Below are 22,351 nucleotides of genomic sequence, written 5' to 3' on the forward strand. Positions count from 1 at the left end.
AGGGCGCATCGTGACAATGGTATCCGTATGCTTCTTGTTTTCCCGTTATTCTTCTTCTTAATAATTTTTTTTTTTCTTTTTCTTTTTTTTTTTTTTTTTTTTTTTTTTTTTTTTTTTTTTTTTTTTGAGCGTTAGAGCCTTCTTTGCGTACATGGATACAATGATGCATAGGAATTACTCGTGAGGAAGACTTTTTCTGTTTCTTTATTTAATTGTTTGTTTGCCCTGGTGATTTGTTTTTTTCCTTTGTTGAAAGGGCACGTCACTTCAAACTCTCAAGGTTTATTTTTTGATCTTTCTTTAAATTGCTTTTTTTTTTTCTTTTATCTTTTTTATTCACTTTTTTTTTTATGCATGTGTGCATGTTGAGTGAGACGTACGCTTGCGGAGTAATTCAGCGGAAATGATTTATCTACTCATAAACTGGACAAACATTCTTTGGGTCGGCACCCTCGCCGTGGCACTGGTAGGGTTAAAGAATTACAATGAGATGACGGATAGTGAGCACGAAAAGTTGGTGAAGGCTCTGGACAAAGTCCGAGGCGTTGCTCCCATTCCAATCGTCATCGTTAGTGTATGGCTGATGCTGCGCTGCCTGTATGCGCTGGGTGCCATTTTGTTATTGGAATTAATTCTCGTGCTTAGTGTGGTTTGCTATTCCTTCCGGAAGGAGTCTAGGAGAGCCGTTATGCAGACGCATCAATTGCACTGGCTGTTGCAAAACACGGAGAATTTGAATTCCATTTTGGGCCAAGATTTACCGGAGTGGTTGAAGTACCCAAATGTGAATCGGGTGCAGTGGATCAACACACTGATCAGCGGTATGTGGAGCTGCATTGCCTCCGCGACCGAGACATCCATTCGTCAGTTTGTGGGGCCACTAATAGAGGCGAATAAACCCTCCTTCATATATGAAATAGTTCTCAAGGAATGTTTTATGGGAACGAATCCTGTTGTTGTTCACGGAATTCAGCACTTTCCGAGCGAGGACAATAACTCCGTGATTGATTTGACGCTTTCGTGGGACAGCGACATGGATGTGAACCTGCAGATAAAAATGCCAGGACCCGATATGCATATTCATGTACGACGTTTTGAAATGAATATGCAAGTTCGTTTTATACTCTCGCCTCATATTCCACAATGGCCCTGTTTTGGGGCAATTTCTTTATCCATTATGAAGATATGGGTCTTGAATTTTGATATTGTAGCGGCGGGAATATCACTTGATGTCGTGCCTGCTGTGGGAGAATTTATTGATCAATTTATTCGAAAAACACTTATTGGAATGCTACAACACCCCAAGAGGATCACCATCCCAATGGTACGGGGGTACACCGTAACGGCAAGTCGTGAAGATAGCGCTCTTGGTTCTCTTCGCGTCCGTTTGCTGCGGATAGAGGAATGGCATCAGCGCTATGTATCCAACCGGGAAAAAACTCCATTTTACGTGAAATTAATAATGATTGGCAATGATGAAAAAAACAAGAAACGTCTTAAAAGTGCAATTTACAAAGGACTGAGTAGTGAATTGGATGATGTATTCAGCTTTGTTTTATATGACACGAATGGCACATTGCGATTTTGGTTGTATTTTGACGTCCCTGGTACAGATCCGTGTGTTGGGGAGTGTGAAGTTCCTGTTCAAATACTTATGGATAGTAAACAAACGGAGCATTCATGCCTTCTGGTTAAGTCATCTGTTACGAATTTGGAACCGCGTGCAAAACTAATTATTTTGTCTGAGTTTTTATCCTATACTGGCAGAAGCAGGACGGAATCCACCGCAGCTCCCTCCCACGCGCCGTCACGCTCAGTCTCGGAGGCTTTTATGAGGAAGCAAGAAATGTGCGAACGCCCCTTGGATCTCCCAAGTGTGCGGTCGACAGCCAATGGAAGTATGCATATGTCAGGATCTGGGAGTGGCACCCTCTTTGTTACCGTGGAGCGCTGCACCGGCCTCAAAAACTTGGAGTATGTTGGTGTGTCGGACCCTTATGTACACTTACGACTGCGGAAGCAAACTAGGATATCGCCTTACGTGAAATCCAACCTCGATCCCAAGTTCAATTTTGAGGCGGAGCTGGAGGTGTACGATATCCAAACCGATGTGTTGCATATAAAAGTTGTGGACAAGAATGATTTAGGCAAAGATCGTGCGATGGGCACTGTCAATATCATTTTGAATTGCGTTGCAAGGAGCCCGGGGGATCGGATTTCTGGCGAATGGAACCTTGATCCGCAAGGCAAAATCTTTTTGACGATGAGCCTTCTGCGTCATTGAGCTTCTTTGCGTGCCTTTTTTTTTTTTTTGTGTGTGTGTGTGTGAGAGTATGGGTATTTTTTCTTGTTTCGTCTTTATGCCTTTTGGCGTAAGTGACGAGCCGGGAATTGGGGGAGGATGGTGAATGCATGAGGGCCGTGCGGAGACGGGGGTGTCCCTGTGAATGAGAGAGACGGGAAATATTCTTTTCAGAGAAGAAAAGGAAACGATGACGAAAAGATTCAAAAAGGAAAATAAAAAAGGTGGTCTTTGCTGGTTCTTTTATTTTTATATACTTTTTGCTTTTTGCTTTTTTTTTTTTTTTTTCTTTTTGCGAGGCATTAGACGATGGTTGAAATATTTCACCAATTTTACCTTTTTGTTGTTGTTGTTGTTGTTTTGGGTATGTTTGTGATTTTTTACGTCCGTTTATTTGATGTGCGCAGCTGTTCTTTGTTTGATGTCTTCTTTCAGGGCAGCACACACACACACAGTGTTCAGCATTAACCCTAAGGGGAGGGCACATGCAGAAACACACACGCATGTATTATACATATGGAGTGCCTCTATAAATTCACGGCAGTTCTTTTAATTATTTGCAAAAGCACACTATTTACCTTTACTACATTGGCGACTGAATGTTTCGAGGAATTGAACTTCATTTAAATTTATTTATTATTTTTTTCCCTCTTCTACTCACCGCCTTCTTCATGTGCTCTACCCCCTTTTTTCTCTCTCTTCCCCTCTGTGTTTTTGCGTGCGTATTTCACATGTTTTTTTTTTCCGTTGTGCTAGCCGTTTGGTATCTTTCCCTGCAAAATTCGCATTATTCTTCCTTTCTCTGTTTTTTTCTCCCTTGTGCTGCAAGCTGCTCGTGTAACATTTTCTGCGAAAGCGATGGGGAAAAATCCGCCGAAATGGCTGCCAGGGGAGCGGGTGAAGGAGACAATTCTCCTGCAGCGTAAGTCTGTGGAGCAGCTACGGGCGGATCGCGTCCTGCGGCGCGACAAGTTGCAGGAGCGTCGTGACCGCCATAAGGCAAAGTTGGATGCCAAGCGGAAGAGGAAGCTCGAAACGAAGAAGTTCATCTCCGCGCAGACGATTTTGAAGCACGCACAGCGAAAAGAGCGGCAGGGAAGCATCTTCCGCAAAATTGGGGAGAAGGTGCGAGGCAGGCGGCAGCGCATGGCCCCTGGCGAGTACAAAAAGAGTCTCGACGACAGCCATGTGGTGCTGATTGTGCGGGCACGTGGCAAACAAATCCCCTCGGAGGTATCCGCCGCATTTCGGCACCTGGGGCTTTTGAAGCTGTACGCCGCACGGCTGCTTTGCCTGAACCCACGCACGGACCCTCTTGTGAAACAACTTGCCCCGTTCTGCATCATTGGTCACCCCGAGCCGGTACAATTGGAGGAATTGCTTCGCACGCGTGGAAGTTTGTGGAACGAAGAGACGCAGACAAAGCGATTTATCAGCGGCAACCTTATGCTGGAGCAGGCCCTGGGTCAGTACAACATACTCTGCATCGAAGACCTTTGCGATGCGATTGTGAAGAAGACGGAACACGTGCAAGCAGCCCTGCGACACATAGCGCCATTTGACTTCCACCCACCGCGCCAACTCTTTTTGGAGCGACACCGTTCAGTTCACCAGAAGTTGGAGATGGTTAACCAGGAGTCGTTTGCTGCCTATCTGGCACAGCAGCTGAAAGGCGTCGCCAAGCGTGAGAAGAAGTTATCAGCATCTAACAAGCGAAAAGCAGCTAAAAAATCATCTACGTCCTCCTAAGTAGAGAAATGGGCGGATACGTTCTATAGCTGGTGTCTGCCTGTGTGTATGAATGAAACAAGCCGAGAATGCAACGTGAAGAGGAAAAAAATAATGTTGTAGCACGAGGAGAGCAGCAAGTGGAAGTCCAACAGGCGTTTAATAGTGCGTGGCGTGGGAAATAACCCGCTCTTTCCCCAAACCTCCGTTTGCTCGCCCTCGTAATCTTCTTTTATGTTTGTCCCCTTTCTGATCTGAACACTGAATTCCGTAGCACAACACGTGCACGCAATCAATTTTTTTTTTTTCTACTGTTTTCTCTTTTTTCTTCCTCTCTCTTTTTTTTTTTTTTTTTTTTTTTGCGCTGCAGAATTGTTGGGAAGGAACTGAAAAATAACAACAGGAAACGGCCGGGAAAAGTGATCGCCTCCTCTGCATTTGCGGGCGCAAGGGCTTCACCATTTTCTGTTGGTCCAATTTATTTTATTTATTTTTTTTTTTTTGGTGCGTGTCGAGGGGCTTGTTGCCCAGTGGCAAAGAAGAGAACAAACGGGAATTAATAAGCCGGTAGGGAAGAGAAGCTAAAAAAAAAAGGCTAAGAGAAGAAGGGATAAGATATAAACCCCACACACAAAAAAAAGGAATTAAAGTTAATATATACAACGGAGGCGCAGGTGAATCCTTTTTTCCCTTTTTTCTTCTTTTGGCACGGGGAGATAGAGGGAAGGACAGAAACGATCTTCAAAAGCACATTTTGAGTGATAAAAAAACACACACAGGGGAATTAATCAAAATTAAAAAACAAAAAGAGTCATAAGGATGTCGCAGGTCCCTCAACAGCGGTTTGGTTGTTACATTGGTAACATTGACCGCAGTGTGACGTTGGAGGTGCTTCGCCAGGTTTTCTCGCAGTGCGGTGTTATCATTGATTGTTCCCTCAATGGAAGAGATGAGGATCCGTACCGTTACGGCTTCATCGACTTTGCTTCTGAGGATGACCGTGCACGTGCGATGAAGTACAATGGATTTACGCTGGCAGGAAGGAAGATTAAGGTGGGGGTTAGTAAAGGCAACGTCGGGCGACCGGAGGGGTTTAACAACACAAGTAGCGGTAACAATAACAACACGCATAGTGGAGGCAACACAAATACCAACAACAACAACCAACAGCCGCAGCAGATGCAACAGCCACAACAGCCACAAATTCCGCCGGTTTCTTTGGCAGCCAGCTTTCTTCCCACTGTAATGCATCAGCAACAACAGAGCGCGCAGCTTCTCATGCAGCTGATTCAGCAGGGCGCTATAGACGTGAATAACTTAACCCCCGAGCAGCAGCAAATACTTATGGCGAGTCTTCTTCCCCAAGCAGCACCACCAGCACCAGGAATACCCGCGATTCCACCAATGGCACCTATGGGATATCCGCCAATGCATCAGGCGTGGGGTGCGCCTCGTGCCGGCGCGGGTGGTGGCGCTGCTGGTATTGGAGGTGTTGGTGTTGTCGGTGGCGGTGGTGGTGGTGGCATGTACGCTGGTGGGGTGCCAATAAACCGAGGAATACCTTACAGTCGTGGTCCAGCAAACCCCATGCCATCCGAGGAGACGGTGAAGCTGCGGGAGGTGCAACGAAAGCAGTTTCTGGATGTGGTGCGGCGTGATGCGGAGAAATATGAGAAGAAGTTGCAGGAAAGGAGCGTGAAAGAGGGGAGGGTGGGGTCTGTTTCCGGCAGTGATGATAGTTCTGAAGATGAAGATGCCGAAAAACGCCACCGTACACAAGACAAGAGGAGTGAGGATGAGAAAGAGGGCGAAAGGAACACAAGGACGACAAGCCGCGATGACAGCAATAGACACAATCACCACCAAAACACCAACAACGATAAGAACAACAACAGCGATGAACATACGACAGAGGCCGAGAAGAATAATGATCCTGATAATAACAGTAATAATGATAATAACGATGACAATAAAGCCGATGATAAAAAGGAACCGGAATGTGAGGAGGGGACGGAGGAGCATAAAGGGCTGGAAGAAGTGAGGGAGGCTGAGTCACAGGAGGGAAAAGACGATCGTGAAGAAATTTAGAAAAAGCTACGAGGTTGCACAATTAAGGCAAACGAACCGAGAAGAAGAGACACAAGCAAAAAAGCGACATAGAAAATGGATGCTGCGTGCGTGGATGGAGAGAGTAGCGGAAGACTCTGGCGAAGTGCGAAGAAAGGCTGTTGGGTGGGATGAATTGGGAGGAATGAAATGGAGCACCAGAGAAGAATCAGCAAGATGAAGCAATCAAAAAAATAAATAAATAACAAAACTGAACTTAACTCCTAACTTTTCTCCTTCCAAATGCAAATACAAACACATAAATACACGCACACAGGTTTTTAAAAAGAGTGAAGGATAGAATATTGTCAGCACGAGGTGTTTTTTTTTACTGTTTGTACGCTTTGCCAGATATCAGATCATATATATATATATATATATATATATATATATGCTTTGCGCCAAGAGTGGATTCATGGATCTTGAAGCGCTGTGTTATTTACGTTTTACCTTTTCTTTTTTTTTCTTACTTTGATTTTGCGGACAACTTTGGTCATTTTCCTTTTTGCGTGCATTATATTTACCATCCATGTACGTTTACTTTGCCTTGTTGTTTGAACTTAAATTGGTGGTGTTCACATTATTTCCATTCTCTTGCTTGATGTCTGACGTAAGTTGATAGCGGCTAACGAGAAAACAAAGCTACAAGAAGGAAAAGCAGATAAGGTAACTCTTTTTTTTTTTTTTTTTTTTTAATAAAGACCTCAGCACAAGCCGAGTTAAGGGGATGGCACGGGTGGGAGAAGGAGATCCTCGGTGGATAGTGGATGATCGAAAGGATGGACACAATGTCAATGCGTGGCACTGGGAGGAACGTGATCTTTCAGGCGAGTGCCATGAGGAGCTCAAGCGACGTCTAAAAAATTTTACGCTTTTGAAGGAAGACAACATTGAGTTACGCGTTGAAGAATTGAGTGATATCAGCGGTGATGTAACAGTGGCTCAACGAAAGGGAAGGATGATGTGCTATTTTGAGCTCAAGCTAACTTTGAAATGGTCTGCTGGGGGCGATGTTTCCGGGAAACTTACGGTGCCGGAGGTGGATCACGATAACTTCCGCGATGAATACGACATTACTGTCAGTGTTACTGAGAACGACGCGGCGTCGCAAAAGGCAGACGCATTAATGCGGTCCAAAGGACGAGCTGCCGTACGGAACGTCATTACGAATTACTTCAACGAGCTCTTTGAGACATACCAGATTGGAAAAAACCTCAAGAATGCCTCTTCCTTACCTCCACCAGCCACAAAAAAAGAGACAACTCCTGTTGGTGGTAATGCGAAGAGTGGTGCCACGGCGACAGATTCCAAAGACACGGAAGCGACAAGCTTTTCGTGGAAGATGCGCTGGAGGATTCCTGTTGAAGAGCTTTTTACGATTCTCATGAATGAAGAGCGCGCATCGGTGTACACGCGAGCTCAGGCGAAGATTGATCCCCGATCTGGTGGAACGTTTGAGTTTCTTGGAGGGGTTATCAGCGGCTTTTTTGTTGAGGTGGTGCCGAATGCTATGATTAAGATGCAGTGGAGGCTCCGTAGCTGGCCAAGCGGTGTACACAGCTCCGTGGTAATGGCACTGAAGAAGGAGGAACCCGGTGTGGTGACACTTGAATTTGCACAGGTTGGCATACCTGAGGGTGAGTTGCAGGTTGTACAGGAAGGATGGAGGGCAAATTTCTTTGATGCCATTAAGATGGTGTTTGGTTATTCCATGGAGTATATTTGATGAAGTTGGCCATTCCATCTTTACACTCTTTACACTCTTTTCCTTTTTTTTTTTTTTTTTCCTTTTTATATCTGTTGTTTTGTCTGTGTGTGTGCGCTTTATTATTACTATTATTCTTATTATTAATATTATTTATTATTATTATTATTATTATTATTGGCGTCGACTACTGAGAGTTAATTATTCTGTGTTCCCTACATCCACCACTGCTTCCACTTTTCTCCTTGACTTTTATTGTATGGTGTCTCTCTCTCCCTCTCTCTCCTTTGTTGCCACCGCGCCTCCTTGCTCAGTGGAAGTTCCACGGATTTTATTTTTAAAATATCCTTTTCTATTTTTTTTTTTTTTTTTTTGTGTGTGTGTGGCCTAGTGCGTGGTCTCGCGTTGCAAGACCATACTCTTGGCGAGCAACACCGACAGCAAAGCACGACCACAAATTCTTAACCTCCGGCAATAACACTGAGGAACATCTATAAAAATATTCTTATTACAAATGGTGGAATTATTGACACCGAAAATTGTTATTATTGGCGCGGGACCAACCGGCCTGGGGGCAGCGGTTCGTCTCACAGAGCTTGGCTACAAGAACTGGCATCTGTACGAGTGTAACGACACCCCAGGTGGCTTGTCGCGCAGCTTTTTGGACGAAAATGGGTTTACGTGGGACTTGGGGGGACATGTTATATTTTCGCATTATCAATACTTTGATGATGTGATGGATTGGGCAGTGCAGGGTTGGAACGTGCTGCAGCGAGAATCGTGGGTTTGGGTGCGGGGGCGGTGGGTGCCATACCCGTTTCAAAATAATATTCATCGTTTGCCAGAACAGGATAGAAAACGTTGCCTTGATGAGTTGGTTAGGTCACATGCGAGAAAATACGCAGAACCACCAAATAACTTTGAAGAATCTTTTACAAGGCAGTTCGGGGAAGGGATTGCAGATATTTTTATGAGACCGTACAATTTTAAGGTGTGGGCTTTGCCGCCTTGTCTCATGAGTACGGAGTGGGTTGGGGAACGCGTTGCCCCTGTTGATTTGGAACGTATCCGCCAAAATATTCAAGAGAACCGCGATGATTTGGGATGGGGACCCAATGCGACGTTTCGTTTTCCTCAACGTGGAGGTACTGGAATTATCTACCACGCTATTAAAGCAAAGCTTCCGTCGGAAAAACTGACGTTCAACTCGGGATTTCAAGCGATAGCAATTGATGCAGATGCCAAGACGATTACTTTTTCAAATGGGGAGGTCGTGAGTTATGATTACCTTATTTCTACCGTGCCCTTTGACGACCTTTTGCGCATGACTAAAGGCACCGGTTTCAAAGGCTATGACGAGTGGCCGGCTATTGCAGACAAAATGGTTTATAGCTCAACAAATGTCATTGGTATTGGTGTGAAAGGTACTCCACCGCCACATCTGAAAACGGCTTGCTGGCTTTATTTTCCCGAGGATACATCGCCGTTTTACCGTGCGACGGTTTTTTCCAACTATTCGAAGTATAATGCCCCAGAAGGTCATTGGAGCCTAATGCTTGAAGTGAGCGAGAGTAAATACAAGCCTGTAAATCATAGTGCTCTCATAGAAGATTGTATTGTTGGCTGCTTGGCATCCAATTTACTCCGTCCCAAGGATTTGCTTGTGAGCAAATGGCACTATCGAATCGAGAAAGGGTATCCCACACCATTCATTGGAAGAAATAATCTACTTGAAAAGGCGCAACCGGAGCTGATGTCTCGTTGTATTTACTCCCGTGGACGCTTTGGGGCCTGGCGTTACGAGGTTGGCAACCAAGACCATTCTTTCATGCAGGGAGTTGAGGCCATCGATCACGTGCTTGGTCTTGCTACGGAAGAGACGACAGTCGCGAACCCAGGAAGAGTAAATGGTACTCGTGCTACCACACGCTTCGGACTACTGCAGAAGGATATGTGAGAATCACTTTTTGGCAAGTTGCTGCAAGTTGGCTGGGATGTTTTTGCTTGCTAATTCTATGTCCTTTTTTCTAGGAGCTTGTGAAAAGAATGATCGTGGGAGAGCTGGCCAACCTACCTAATGTATGTGCGCCCTGATAAATGAATGCATTCTTTATGATACTTCCAACCGTATGAATCTTTTGGGAAGAACGCGACTTTGTAGGGGCAGGGAGCTGATAGGAGCCAGATAATGTTTGTTTTTATTTTGCCATCCCACCCTAACCCTCTTGATTCCCACCACGCGGCGGGGTCTTGTGGTTGGAGGACCCCAAGGTTTTCCACTTCGTAAGTAATAAATACTTCAAATCCTAACTGAGGACAAGGGACCATGCTGGTGGTCCACAGAATTCTATATATTGAATAAAAAGAAAACATTGAAGCAATTAAATAACGAACCCCTTTTTCTTAACTTGTTTGGGTCCATGGGTTTTCAGGATCCGGCCAGCTGCCCGGAAGATTATTCTCTTTTGATTCCCACCTAGCGGCGGTTTCTCGTGGCTGGAGATCCCCATTGTCGGTTATTTCATCCGGAACATCCTCCACCGCTTCCCGAGCTCAAATGTGATTTCTGTGACATGGTTTTCCCCACACGGAGAAGCACCGCACCGCACAGAAGTCGCTGCGCACACAACCCAGACGCCACTCGACATCGAAACAGCAGTGCCATGCGGCGATCTCTGCTGCCGCAGGATCAGCCAGCCTCCACAAGCACGCCAATCGGCCCGCAGGAAACCTTGCACCATCTGCTTCTAGAATGTCCAGGCACCTTGGCTGTGCGTCAACGGCTGGGCATTGAACAGGACCTTCGCCTCGGAAAGTTCTCTTAATGGCAGTTGCCTCATAGCAGGAAACTTTTGTCGCTGATCGACCACCTCTTCGGCACTCAGATGGCATCGTGTGGCTAGACATGTTGGTAAGAGCGAGGGAAAAAACGAAGAAAATGTAAAGAAGAGGAAAAAAGGAGGAAGAGGCTGAGTGCCATCAATGGACCGGAGTGAATTTTCCAGTCAACCGCAGTGAAGCGAATGGACGAGCGTTCACGAAGGTAACCCTGTTTATTGTGGAAAAAAGCCGTGATAATTTCGTAATATTGTATTAAATGTGTATTTCAGCAGTTACCATAAACTCACTGATGCCGTATTTTATTGAGCCTACACCAGTTATTTAATCCATTCATTTATTCTGTCAAGGTAATCCAGTTGACAAGCATACAAGCAGCTAAATTGTGCATTGTGAAAGGCCCAAAAGAAAAACACACACACAAGGATGCGTCACACTATGCTATTGCTGGAGCTGCTGCTCTGCTGCGTCTCTGGTTCTGTTGCCGTCGCTGAGCATCACTGCATCTCCGATGAGATTTAAAAAGTTTGGCTCCCGGACGACAGCAGTGGTGCTAGAGCTGCCAACTCGGGGAGGTGGAATGATGCGGGCGATGACTGCCTCGGCTCCCGATTGGGCGCCCATCCGCTTTCAATTCTTCACGGAGGATCTGAACGATCCCTCAAGATACTGCACCGCCGAGGGGCAGATTCGTCCGGACTTTACTGGGAAAACTGTTGAGTGTAAGAGCGAGGATATTTTGACGGAGGAGAAAAAGTCCATCATATTAAACTCCCTTCTTCCCCGAGCACTTAAAATGCACACGGATCGGCTCCTTGTTGAACCTCTCACGGTCAATGTTACTGTGCCGAAGTTTCATCTCGGTTTATGCGCTCAGTTTACAATACCCAGCTCTCACCACACAGAGGGTGTTTTCGGTGCGGACATGTACCTGTATGTCTCCGCTGGCCCTATAAAGGATTCCACTCTTGCGTGGGCTCTCGCATGCCTTGAATTGGCAACTGGGCGTCCTGTTGTTGGTGTGGTGAATTATGGCCCGAGCTTTGTCACTGATTCGGAGTACAGTGTTCGTAATTTAGCGCATGAGATTGCACATGCTCTTGGGTTTAGTTTTTGTATGTTGATTGAACGCAAAATGTTGAAAGAGGTTGAGGGTGTACGTGGCAAGGCAAGGGTGTTTCAGGTGTCGTCACCCAAGACGGTGGAGAAGACGCGTGAACACTTCAACTGCATGAGTGCTACCGGCATGGAGCTGGAGGACGAGGGTGGGCTCTCAGCAGCATTGTCGCATTGGAAGAGACGCAACGCAAAGGACGAGCTGATGGCTGGTCATTCCGGAATTGGATACTACACGGCGTTGACAATGGCTGCTTTTGAGGACACCGGTTTTTACAAGGCAAATTGGGGAAAGGAGGAACCGATGTCATGGGGCAACAACTCCGGCTGCGCGCTGCTGACGGAGAAATGCGTGATAAATGGCGTCACCCAGTATCCAGAGATGTTTTGCACCGTTAATAGTAGTCTCTTTTCATGCACATCGGATCGCCTGGCGCTGGGGCGCTGTACAATCCATCTCTACGGCTTTTCCCTTCCCCCACAATTTCAGTACTTTTCGAATCCCGAACTTGGCGGTTTGCCCGATCGTTTTATGGACTTCTGCCCTTACATTGAAGCGTATGTCAACACTTGGTGCAGTAATGGGAACGCAACCGTTATGCGTGGGAGCCGCGTTGGCCCGACGTCCAAGTGCTTGAAAGGGGATGGACTTGCTGATTCCGAGGGACTTGTTGGTGACGTGTGCGCTGAGGTGTCGTGTGACAAGGGCGAGGTGAGCGTGCGGTACCTTGGAGATGATGCGTGGCATAAATGCCCGGAGGGCAGCAGTATTACACCAACTGGGCTGTTCACGGGAGGGAGGATTTTGTGTCCAAAGTACGACGATGTATGTATTGTCATCGATACAATTAATGGAACTGGAGACGTGAGCAGTTTGCTGTCAGCTTTTTCCCCAATTCCATTGATTATGCTGGTTCTTATTTTTATTTCAATGTGTTAATGATTTTGTAAAAAAACGCGTTTTGTAATCGTTAAATTGTAAATGTGCCAGTTCTTGGTCAGTACTGTTTATTTGTCTTGTTCAATCATTTTTAATTCCTTACGGGTACATTTGTCCCCAATTGAAAAGAGATGCTTTGATAGTAATAGATATATATATATATGTGTGCGGTCCTGAGCGGCCTCTATTTTTTCTCTGCTATTTACTTTAGGTCAAATTAGTATTTTTCCAAATTGAACCGGATCTTGCGTCAAGAAAGCAAAAGAAGCAGCGCGAGTGTGGAGCAGCATTTATAGAAAAGAAGCCATTTGTGTTGTTGGAGCGTATTATTTTTTTTCTTTTGAATTTGTTTGTCATTTTCCGTTTTTTTTTTTTTTTTTTTTTTTTATGGTTGTGAGCGGAATGGTGTGAGCGGAGGTGTGTCTACAGGAACACCCAATAATAATGTCTTCTTCTAGGAGCGTGTGAAGAGAATGAACGCGAGGAAGGTTGGTTGCCCAAACTAATATATCCTCCTGATAAAATGAATATATTTATTTGCGATAATTGCCCATCTTTTGAAAGCTCTGCAACACCGCGGTGGAAGGAGTCGAGGAACCGATAACGACAAGACGAATGTTTTTTTCTTTTTTGCTTTCTCACTCATCCTCTTTTGATTCCTGCCGCGCGGCGGGGTCTTGTGGTTGGATGAGCACAAATTTTTTCACTTCGTAAGGAATAAACATCATCAATCTGAATAGACCGCACCGTGTCAGGAGAGTGACTTCCCCAATATACATGTATTTACTTGGAGCAAACATTGAGGATTTGGCGAATCCGCTGCCTCTCCATTTACCCCTTTTCCCTGTCTTGCTTGTTTTCTTTAGATAAGCTCAGGATCCTTCCAGCGGTCCAGGCGATTATTCTCTCCTATCTATCTTGTGAAGCTTGGCGCGGAGCATGAAGTTCGATGACGAGAAAGTGTTTTTTGCGTGTTGAGTGGGAAGAAGACGCCCCCGCCCTGAAGCCACTAGTTCCAGCCCGCCGGGGTTCCAGCACCACGGGACCGCTCGCACCTGTGGAGGCGGCGGCGTGTTCATTCTCGACCGTGAAGGGTTGCAGGCGGAAGCGGGACCGGCTCTTGTCGCCAGCGTCGGGCTGGCGCGAGCGACCATCCACCCAGAGGCGGGAATGAAGCTGACGGTTTCTCCGGAGCATTTCCCTCCCGCTCCCCAAGGTGTGTGGCGACCGAGGATTTGGATAGGCCGCTCTGCGCGGGCGGACCACAACTGATGAGCACTGGCGGGAACGCACACGGAGAGGTTTGGGACCGTAAAATTCCATCAGACTCCCGTGGCGATGCCGTTGTGCGGCCACGCCCTGGGAACACATTGCGGGACGTCAATGCCGGACAGCGCTCACTGCGTGATGCTTCTTGATTTTCTGGATCGGGGACGAAGACACACCCGCAGCCGTACCGAATCCTGACCGGGCATCATTAGCACGGAAGATGGCGGATTGGAACAAGCACGGCGAGATAGCCAGCACGGGCAGCGTAGGGAAGAACATTGTATCAGGAACACGGAAAGCCACGAAGGCGACAGTCCCGGCATGGGATCACCAGCCGTCCCCACTCTGGACCCCAGGGCTGGCGGAATTGGACCGCGCTACCGCCGCAGCGTCTCACGCATAGCGCGGTCAGCGGCCGGAACTCCGACGCAGAGACGTGCCGCGCGAGGCGTCCAAAACCGCCGGCGCGAGCTCCGCACCACACCCGAGGCCGCGGGCGGCAGGCAGCACGCTGTGCGCACGCCTCGCCCCCGAGCACGCCAGCAATGAAATCAGACGGCACCGCGCTCAGCAAACAGCAGAAGGTTGGCCAACTCATCAAACTGTGGGCGGCGGAAGCGACGCGGCACCCAAAGCACCGCTCTCCGCCACCGACCCTGACGAATGCGAGGGGCCTCGTCCCAAATAACTATGGCAGAGCGCGATCGCGCCCCACGGCCGTTGCCCTTGGGACCAGCGCCTGGCCGCGACGGAATGCATAGAGAGGCCTGGCGCCGTCCAGGCCGTGTGGCGGAGCGTGCCTTCCCCGGCTGTTCGGTAGACGCTTAAATGCAGGAACCGTCTCGCGGAGCTGGCGGCGGGGGGTTGTCATACCGTCCTCAACCCGGGAAAAACGGCGTACGACCGCGACTCCGCTGACCCATCGCGCTGGCCGGCCACCTCAGCCAGCTCATGTAACGCATTCCCGCCGCACGCATCCGAGATGCCATCGAGTCCCCGTCGACTCCGCAGCCATCTGGCTGCAGGCCCGGCGATTTCGCCCTCGACCGATTGCTGCACCTCAGGGCGGCCATGCACCGCAACACCCCACAGCACCGCACGGCGGCTGTCTTCGTGGACCGCGCCAAGGCCCTCAACACGGCAGAATATGACAAAATCATCTTGCAAATGCGGCGAATGCCGGTTCGCAATCACACCGCGCACTGGCCAGCAGCGTTCCTCAATAATGGAAGTGCTGTGTTTGGGGCCGGCAAACCCACATCCTTCCCAAGATCTCCGCAGGAGGAGCGCCGCGAGGAGCAGTGCTAGGTCCCGTCACGTTCATCATCGTCGTGAAGTCCCTTAGCGGCCGTCTTTCGAACGCGCCTCCAAATCTTCCACTGATTCCTTGCTGACGCCTGCGCCCTCAACACACAGCAAAGCGACAGGGGTATGATCGGCTCATCCTGGCATGAAGGCCCGAGCGTCGTGGCAGAATGGGCCTGAGAACGCTTCATGGAAGCGAACACCGGGACGACGAAGCGAGGCCTCCTTCTCACCGGCGGCGCGGCCCTGCTCCACCTCAAATACGACGGCGCCCCGGCCACCATGGAGCGCACGCCGGTCCTTCTGGGTGCCAATTCCTCGTATTCCCGCGGAATGAGCGCACACGCGGGCAAACTCCGTGAGGAATCGAAACAGCGCCTGCCCCGACTGACAGCGATTTGGTCCTTTGCGTGGGGAAATCAGAGAGACACTTTTGGAAGCGTTCCGCCTCGCGCTGGATTCCGCACATCAAAAGGCGAGCGGAATAGTCGCGCGAACCCCGAAGAGTGGCAGAATGGAGGGCGCCGTGTTGGTAGCGTAGCCGCGGCCCCTCCTCGATACCGTGCTGGTGCGCGGCTTCCGGTGTGTGCCCCGATGCGAGAAGCGTGGTGGCGCCTTGCGGCCTAGCGCCCCCACCGTCAGCCACCCGCAGCGCGCCGCCTGAAAACCACACGGCTCCATCATGGCCCTGCGCTTCGGAAAGAAGCCTGCCGCCCGCCCCTCACAGTGGCCCCCCTGCTCCGTCCGCAGCGCCGAGGAGCGCGTAAGTGCGGCTTTTCTTCGGGCCACTGCAGCGTTCCAAGAACGAGGCTTGTGATGCGGAAGCCCGGAAGGCATCCGAACTGACACGGCCCACAGACACATGTATCGCCGGCGTCCTCGCGACGGTAAAACGTATAATTTGCACCCGACGGCTCAAGCCAGAAACTTGTCGCACCGCCCTCGCTCGCGGGGAAGAAGCCGCGCTGGCCCGCCCTCGCGCCGGGGTCCTGCACAAGCACGGACGGCCGCCACGACCACCGCAACCCGCCATCGCGGGCAAATGCCGTTGCTGCGGCCCGGATGCCCACAGCAGGCACGCAAAGAACCTCGCACGGAAGCTTTCCCCGCTGGACCCTGCCCCGCCACGATCCGGCGCCCGGCAGGCTTTCCGGTGTGCGGAGGGCGTTGCGGCCGCCGCGCTCGTGTCCTGGCGCCAATGGCTAACGCCCGTGGCGTCACGCGCCCCCAGACGCTGTGGAAAGCCAACCTCCTCTGGCAAGCCGAAAAAGCCAGGAACCCCATTCGGGCCGCCTCCAGCCACCTTGGCGGGGACGAGAGCGAGAGACGGCACAACGATCGCGCCTCCGCCATGGGCCGCACAGCCCAGGCCGAAGCCATTCCCTGCATTCTCCGCTTGGCGCCGTGCGAACAGGAAAACGGACTCGGTTTTCATCATCACCACCTCCGCAATCAGGGCTGTCCCCCGACAAGTGGGAGGCGTCCCCGTGAATATGACGATCTGGCTGCGACCACCCCGTTCCAAATGCATTTCCTGTGGACCCAGGGGCCAAACGAAAGCGGGACTACTACCCCAAATGAGGGCCCACGAACGTCCCAAAGCAGAGCCGCAGCAGGCGCCAAAGATCGCAGCACTCCTTCAGCGCCCTTCCCGCGACAAACAGGCGGGGAACACCGGGGGATTGGCCACACACACGCACGGCACAAGCATCTCGATAGCAAGAAGGGCACGACGCCAAAAATGGAGATAAAATACCCATGCGCTGCGAAGCTGGAAGCTCGGCGGGAAGAAGAACAAACTCACACAGAGAATTCGCCTCCGCGTTGGAGAGTGCCGCCGAGGCAAAGCGCACCGTGTGCCCAAAAAGGCGCGCACGCATCCATTCATTACCGCCACACCGTCGCCGATTTCACGATGGCAGAGTGTCAGGCCGCCGAGAAGGCACAACCCACCCGGCGACGACGCCCCGACGCGATCACCATCGGTGGGATTTTGCCGTCCAACATGCGGTTTTCAGTGTTAAAGCCATGACGGATTGGCCCGCCGCCGCACGGCATGCCACAGGCGGCGACCGGAAATTGCGGAGGCCGGCCAGCGTGAACTGAGCAAAGAGAGAAGTTTGCATCCACTTCGCTGCCTGGATCGGCCATCAATTAAACAAAAACATGGAGTGTACACTGGAGAAGTGAGGAAGACGTGCTTCACGGAGAATTTGGTGCGGTTTCTCCTCGAGGTGGGGAGACTCTGCCCCCAGCAGCGCCCTACGCGGCGAGAAGACACGAAGAGGCCCTCGCAGCTGTGGCTTTAACGCCGACGCCTCTGACGCGTATACCCTTTTTTTTATTATTATTTATAAATCACTTGTTTTAATGATTTAATGATTTATAAATTTGGTATTTTCCTTGCTGATACTTGGCTGTGACGGATTATCGCGCCGCCGTGCCAGCCCGGGCGGACACGTGACGTGTGTGTGTGTATTTGTGTGCGCCATCCATACTGTTTTTGGGATACGCTTTTGTTGATTGCAGGCCTTTTTCTCTCTGTCTTGAGTGACGGCGACCGGCGTGACTGGAGGGGCATCCGCATGTTTCTACTTAGTTTTTTTTTTGCTTGATTTTTTTTTTTTAAGAATAAAAAATATAACACCTATAAAAATAATAATAATAATAATAATAGCAAAAGGGTGTTCTTTGCCTTGCTTTGGTAGACGTACCAAACGCTGAAGCAAATTTCTCAATGCCGGCTCTTTCTTGGTGCGGCAGAAAGTGGCGCACGTCGACAGACGATTTTACCTTCTCCGGTTTCTTCTACTTCGTTTTTTTCTTAGCGAATGCGACGCTTGCTCTGAGTCGTTTTCGTTTTGGTGAAGATGCACTTGTGCTGGGGTGTCCGGATGCCTCTCGTACATTTCAGTGGGTTTTTTTAGCTCTGGGTGTGACGGATCTGGTTGGCGCGGTGGCGTTTCTTGTGACCGCGTGGCTAAGCCTTCAGGGGGCTCCATTTCAGGTGTCTAAGCGGCGCTACGTCCCCCTTTTGCTCTTTTTGACATCCTTTACCATACTGGTAATGCTGGCACTCTCAGCCGTTGTGACAAAGTACGCAGTATATGACAAGGAGGGTCGAAATTGCACATCTCCCACACGTCATTTCCTGTATGCCGTTATTGTTTTTAATTTCCTTCTTCCCGTTGTTTACATTATTACGTTTGCGTTTGTATTTGACCCTGAAGGGCGTCAAGTATGGAGGGACTCCGTTGAATATGAGTCTCTCTGGTACAAGCGCTGCCGTCTCCTTTGTTGTTGCTGTCTACATACGCATCGAAACAAAGATGCCTTTGAGGAAATTTCGAAAACGGTTGCTGGTTTGTTTTGCGGCTACGATTTAGTGCCAAGTGATGTCGCTGCAGGTCTGCTTCTTGTGCATAAAAGGCAGAAGCGTGAAAGTCGCCTTAGAGGAATTCATGTGCGATACCCATCTGCTGAAGATGAAAGAAATGAACGCATTTCTTTGCAGGCGCGACGATTTTCCCTATTGACCCCTCAACAACGGAATTATCTCGCTGATATTCGAATTTATAGCGTTTTTTATTTGTCGGCATATGGTTGGCCTTTGTATCAGTATATGCATTGTTGTACGGGGTTGATTAGGCTTTATTGTTTTGATCCATTGATGTGTTGTCGAGAGCATCCAGGTTCCCATAGAGGAACCAAATGCTACTGTGATTTGACCGCACTACTTGCGATCACACGTATCCACGAGGATAATGTCATTCTTACAAGGTGGGGGAATAGTCCTTTCCGCCCTGTGTTTTTTGTTGTCATTGACCAATCTACAGATGCAGTTGTTGTGACCATCCGAGGAACCATGTCTTTTGCGGACTGCATCACGGATATGGTGGTAAACCCTGTTTTACTAGAGGTGCCAGATGCAGAGCGAGAGGCCAACACAACTCCTGCAGATTACTATGTTCATGGAGGAATGCAGCGAGGCGCCTTATACGTGTTGCAGGAGTTACGTGAATCTGGTGTTCTTGACCGTATTCTCCACGAAGATTTCAAGAAACTCAATGTTGTTGTGCTGGGTCACTCCCTTGGCGCGGGGGTTGCTTCTATTTTAAGTATAATGCTTTGGTCCACAGAACCAACTCTGCGCGGTCGATTGCGGTGTATTGCGTATGCCCCACCTGGCGGGTTATTGTCACCTGCATTGGTTGCGTACAGCGAACGCTTCATTGTGGGTTGTCTTGTTGGAAACGACATTGTTCCACGCTTGGCCACTCATACGCTTGCTGAACTTAGGGAATCTATATTGGATGAACTCATGAATACCTCAAGATCCAAGTTTTCTCTTTTCATGAACTGTTTAAGTTCGGATAGAGAGATAGAATCACTCTCATCATCTGTAAGTTTTTCTTCAGAGAGGTTTACTCTTCGTGCCAAGTTTCGCAACAGTCCTTGTACGTCACTTATGGAATCGAAAAAGTTATATCCACCTGCTACACTTGTACACTACTGTAAGGCGGTAGTAAGAGAACCTCAATATTGCTGCTGTTCTGGTAATCGATCTTGTTCTTGTCGTCATGAGGAAGTGTTTGTGCCTGTATTTGCGTCTCCAAAAGATATGCAATATGTAGTGTGTTCCGCCTCAATGCTTAAGGATCATCTTCCAGATCGTCTCTTTGATGTCATTGAAAAAGCAGACGTAAGACTAAATAATGGCGAGCTTGATCGTTTTTTTTCGGAGACAGAAGATGTGGGAGGGAACTGGGGCGACTACGGGGGAATAGCCTGTGAATGATACATCAAATGCTGTCTGACGTGCTCATAAAGAAGAAAAGCTGTTGTTGTTGTTGTTGTACTTATTGATTTGCTTTCCCCCCCATCTATCTATTCTCTGTTGAATCCTAGCATGGGCTTTGTGGTTTTTCTTACCAACTTCTCTTTTTCCTTCTTCCCACATTTTAGCACTCTGGCAGACCATGCGACGAACATTTGTTCTATCCGGTACCTTCAGGGCACATCCCACCTTTTTTGTATACTTTATTGTTGTTTTTTGCTGTTACTTTCTTGTCTTTTCTGGTTGCTGGAAATGAATTCTGTGATTCTGTCTGTCTCCTAACTACCCAAACGTTTTTTTGCCATTTTTTCTTTTCTACTTCTATTGCCGGTAAGTGCGTGCGTTTTTGTTTCTCGGTGTGTGTTTGTGTGCGTGTGTGTGTGTTTTTGTGTTGCGAATAAGTGTAAAATTTTGGGGTAGCTATGACATCTGCGGAAGAGGCAGATAGACTTAAGAATAAAGGGAATGAAGCCTTCCAGGAGGGAAAGTGGCATCATGCCATTGAACTGTACACAGAGGCCCTGGCGCTTCACAAGACGCCGGTCATCTTGTGCAACCGGGCCTTTGCATATCTCAAAACGGAACTTGCTGGTGCTGCACTCACCGATGCGGATGAGGCGCTGCGACTGGATCCGGGATATGTGAAGGCGTACTACCGCAAGGCATCAGCGCATCTATATCTTGGGAAGCACAAGGAGGCACTGAAGGATTTTAAAACAGTGGTGCAGCTGATACCTGGCGACAAGGATGCACGTAATAAGCTGGATTTTTGTGAGAAGGAAGTTCGTCGTATACGCTTTGAGAATGCCATTGACACCCCTGACGCAGAGCCTGTGTCAAAAACGATCAAATTAGGCAGTGTGCACTCTGACTACGTTGGTCCTCGTATTGAGGGTGACACTATCACCGTGGAGTTTGTGGATGCCATGCAGGAACGTTTCCGGGTTGAAAAACTTATTGATCGTCGGGATGTAGTTTACATCTTGTTGGAGGTGCTGAAATTGTTTAAAAGCTACCCGAACTTTGTGTCGATTAACGTACCGACAGGTGAGGATATTACCGTATGTGGTGATACACACGGACAATACTACGACCTCCTCAATATATTTAAGCTGAATGGATGCCCATCTCGAACGAATCGCTATCTTTTCAATGGGGATTTTGTGGACCGTGGATCATATTCGTTTGAAAATGTCATGACACTTTTTGCCTACAAGTTGCTTTATCCGGAGCACATGTTTCTTTCTCGCGGTAACCATGAATGTTTGGCAATGAATCGTGTATATGGCTTTGAGGGTGAGGTGACGCAGAAATACAGCAAAGAAGTTTTTTATCTCTTCTCGGAGGTGTTTAATGCTCTACCTACCGGCCACGTGATAAACAACGAAGTCTTTGTTGTGCACGGCGGGCTGTACTCTCGAGATGACGTGACGCTTGATGAGCTTCAAAAGCCAAACCGATTCCGTGAAATTCCAGAGAATGGTCTCATCTGCGAAAGTCTCTGGGCCGATCCGCAGCCAATGCCCGGTCGTACACCGAGCAAGCGTGGAGTTGACTGCCCATCATTTGGTCCCGATGTTACGGAGAAGTTCTTGAAGAACAACAACCTGAAGTTAGTGGTACGCTCGCATGAGGTGAGGGAAGAGGGATATGAAGTTGAACACGGTGGAAAGTGCATCACAGTTTTCAGTGCGCCAAACTACTGCGATCAGATGGGGAACAAAGGCGCCTTCATCCGTTTCACTGGTGGAGTTATGAAGCCGAAATTCACAGTTTTTGCTCACGTGACTCATCCAGGCAAGCCGCCAATGCACTACGCCATGGGAATAGGTCTATTGTAAATATCTTTCCATCCATTCATTTATCCGTATTATTATATATATAATAAAAGGGTAGGATACGCTTATTAATATTCCTTTTTTATTACTAGATCTCTGCACTTTTGTGGAATGTAACCCACTTTGGCGTTTTTGTTTTTACATTTCCTTGCAAAGGTCTGTGTGCGTTTTTTCTTTGTTACTTTCCCTCGGTGGAGGTTTGTATAAGAAGCTGCCTCTCCGTTGTTTCATTATTCCGTACTATTGTGTTTCTTTTTCTTTTTTTTTTTTTTTGCTTTGGGTGTATGTGTGTTTTCAAATGGAGCCCCTCCCCATTTTTTGTTTCTGTAGTTGCTGTTTTTTTTTGCTTCTTTTGAAAAGGACGGAT

The 22,351-nt window shown here is 48.5% G+C and overlaps 9 protein-coding genes across 9 annotated transcripts, besides 29 other annotated features; all 9 read left to right on the forward strand.

The window, feature by feature from the left end:
- Positions 1-9,266: part of a sequence feature (heterozygous, non-Esmeraldo-like haplotype) that runs on past the window's edge.
- Positions 65-126: a microsatellite.
- Positions 310-350: a sequence feature (T-rich).
- On the forward strand, positions 404-2,284 carry Tc00.1047053511277.560 (calcium-dependent lipid binding protein, putative; the record flags this gene model as incomplete). The annotated part of the gene is made up of 1 exon (XM_816760.1): positions 404-2,284. One exon carries the CDS (start codon positions 404-406, stop codon positions 2,282-2,284), a length of 1,881 nt encoding a protein of 626 aa, XP_821853.1.
- Positions 2,560-2,596: a microsatellite.
- Positions 2,643-2,662: a microsatellite.
- Positions 2,924-2,948: a sequence feature (AT_rich).
- On the forward strand, positions 3,161-4,051 carry Tc00.1047053511277.570 (60S ribosomal protein L7, putative; the record flags this gene model as incomplete). Its single annotated transcript, XM_816761.1, has 1 exon — positions 3,161-4,051. One exon carries the CDS (start codon positions 3,161-3,163, stop codon positions 4,049-4,051), a length of 891 nt encoding a protein of 296 aa, XP_821854.1.
- Positions 4,327-4,391: a sequence feature (T-rich).
- Positions 4,506-4,533: a sequence feature (AT_rich).
- On the forward strand, positions 4,850-6,118 carry Tc00.1047053511277.580 (RNA-binding protein, putative; the record flags this gene model as incomplete). The annotated part of the gene is made up of 1 exon (XM_816762.1): positions 4,850-6,118. The coding sequence occupies one exon, from the start codon at positions 4,850-4,852 to the stop codon at positions 6,116-6,118; it is 1,269 nt and encodes a 422-aa protein (XP_821855.1).
- Positions 5,126-5,233: a microsatellite.
- Positions 5,495-5,553: a microsatellite.
- Positions 5,849-6,003: a microsatellite.
- Positions 6,498-6,529: a microsatellite.
- Positions 6,810-6,830: a microsatellite.
- On the forward strand, positions 6,864-7,862 carry Tc00.1047053511277.590 (hypothetical protein, conserved; the record flags this gene model as incomplete). Its single annotated transcript, XM_816763.1, has 1 exon — positions 6,864-7,862. The coding sequence occupies one exon, from the start codon at positions 6,864-6,866 to the stop codon at positions 7,860-7,862; it is 999 nt and encodes a 332-aa protein (XP_821856.1).
- Positions 7,900-7,929: a microsatellite.
- Positions 7,961-8,020: a microsatellite.
- Positions 8,190-8,215: a microsatellite.
- Tc00.1047053511277.600 (hypothetical protein, conserved) lies at positions 8,356-9,798 on the forward strand (the record flags this gene model as incomplete). Its single annotated transcript, XM_816764.1, has 1 exon — positions 8,356-9,798. One exon carries the CDS (start codon positions 8,356-8,358, stop codon positions 9,796-9,798), a length of 1,443 nt encoding a protein of 480 aa, XP_821857.1.
- Positions 9,267-9,915: a sequence feature (haploid, non-Esmeraldo-like haplotype).
- Positions 9,871-10,301: a mobile genetic element.
- Positions 9,916-17,003: a sequence feature (areas not merged during assembly with more than two copies in the genome that could not be assigned to a particular haplotype).
- Positions 10,349-10,771: a mobile genetic element.
- On the forward strand, positions 11,191-12,735 carry Tc00.1047053511277.610 (surface protease GP63, putative; the record flags this gene model as incomplete). Its single annotated transcript, XM_816765.1, has 1 exon — positions 11,191-12,735. One exon carries the CDS (start codon positions 11,191-11,193, stop codon positions 12,733-12,735), a length of 1,545 nt encoding a protein of 514 aa, XP_821858.1.
- Positions 13,099-13,122: a microsatellite.
- Positions 13,192-13,639: a mobile genetic element.
- Tc00.1047053511277.614 (uncharacterized protein) lies at positions 16,172-17,341 on the forward strand (the record flags this gene model as incomplete). The annotated part of the gene is made up of 1 exon (XM_816772.1): positions 16,172-17,341. The coding sequence occupies one exon, from the start codon at positions 16,172-16,174 to the stop codon at positions 17,339-17,341; it is 1,170 nt and encodes a 389-aa protein (XP_821865.1).
- Positions 17,004-22,351: part of a sequence feature (heterozygous, non-Esmeraldo-like haplotype) that runs on past the window's edge.
- Positions 17,645-17,668: a sequence feature (AT_rich).
- Positions 17,924-17,953: a sequence feature (AT_rich).
- Positions 17,959-17,985: a microsatellite.
- Positions 18,047-20,107, forward strand: Tc00.1047053511277.620 (hypothetical protein, conserved; the record flags this gene model as incomplete). Its single annotated transcript, XM_816766.1, has 1 exon — positions 18,047-20,107. One exon carries the CDS (start codon positions 18,047-18,049, stop codon positions 20,105-20,107), a length of 2,061 nt encoding a protein of 686 aa, XP_821859.1.
- Positions 20,503-20,538: a microsatellite.
- Positions 20,569-21,987, forward strand: Tc00.1047053511277.630 (serine/threonine protein phosphatase type 5, putative; the record flags this gene model as incomplete). The annotated part of the gene is made up of 1 exon (XM_816767.1): positions 20,569-21,987. One exon carries the CDS (start codon positions 20,569-20,571, stop codon positions 21,985-21,987), a length of 1,419 nt encoding a protein of 472 aa, XP_821860.1.
- Positions 22,015-22,036: a sequence feature (AT_rich).
- Positions 22,233-22,257: a microsatellite.

This window comes from Trypanosoma cruzi, genomic scaffold (assembly GCF_000209065.1).
Source record: "Trypanosoma cruzi strain CL Brener 1047053517087 genomic scaffold, whole genome shotgun sequence".
Lineage (NCBI taxonomy): Eukaryota > Euglenozoa > Kinetoplastea > Trypanosomatida > Trypanosomatidae > Trypanosoma > Trypanosoma cruzi.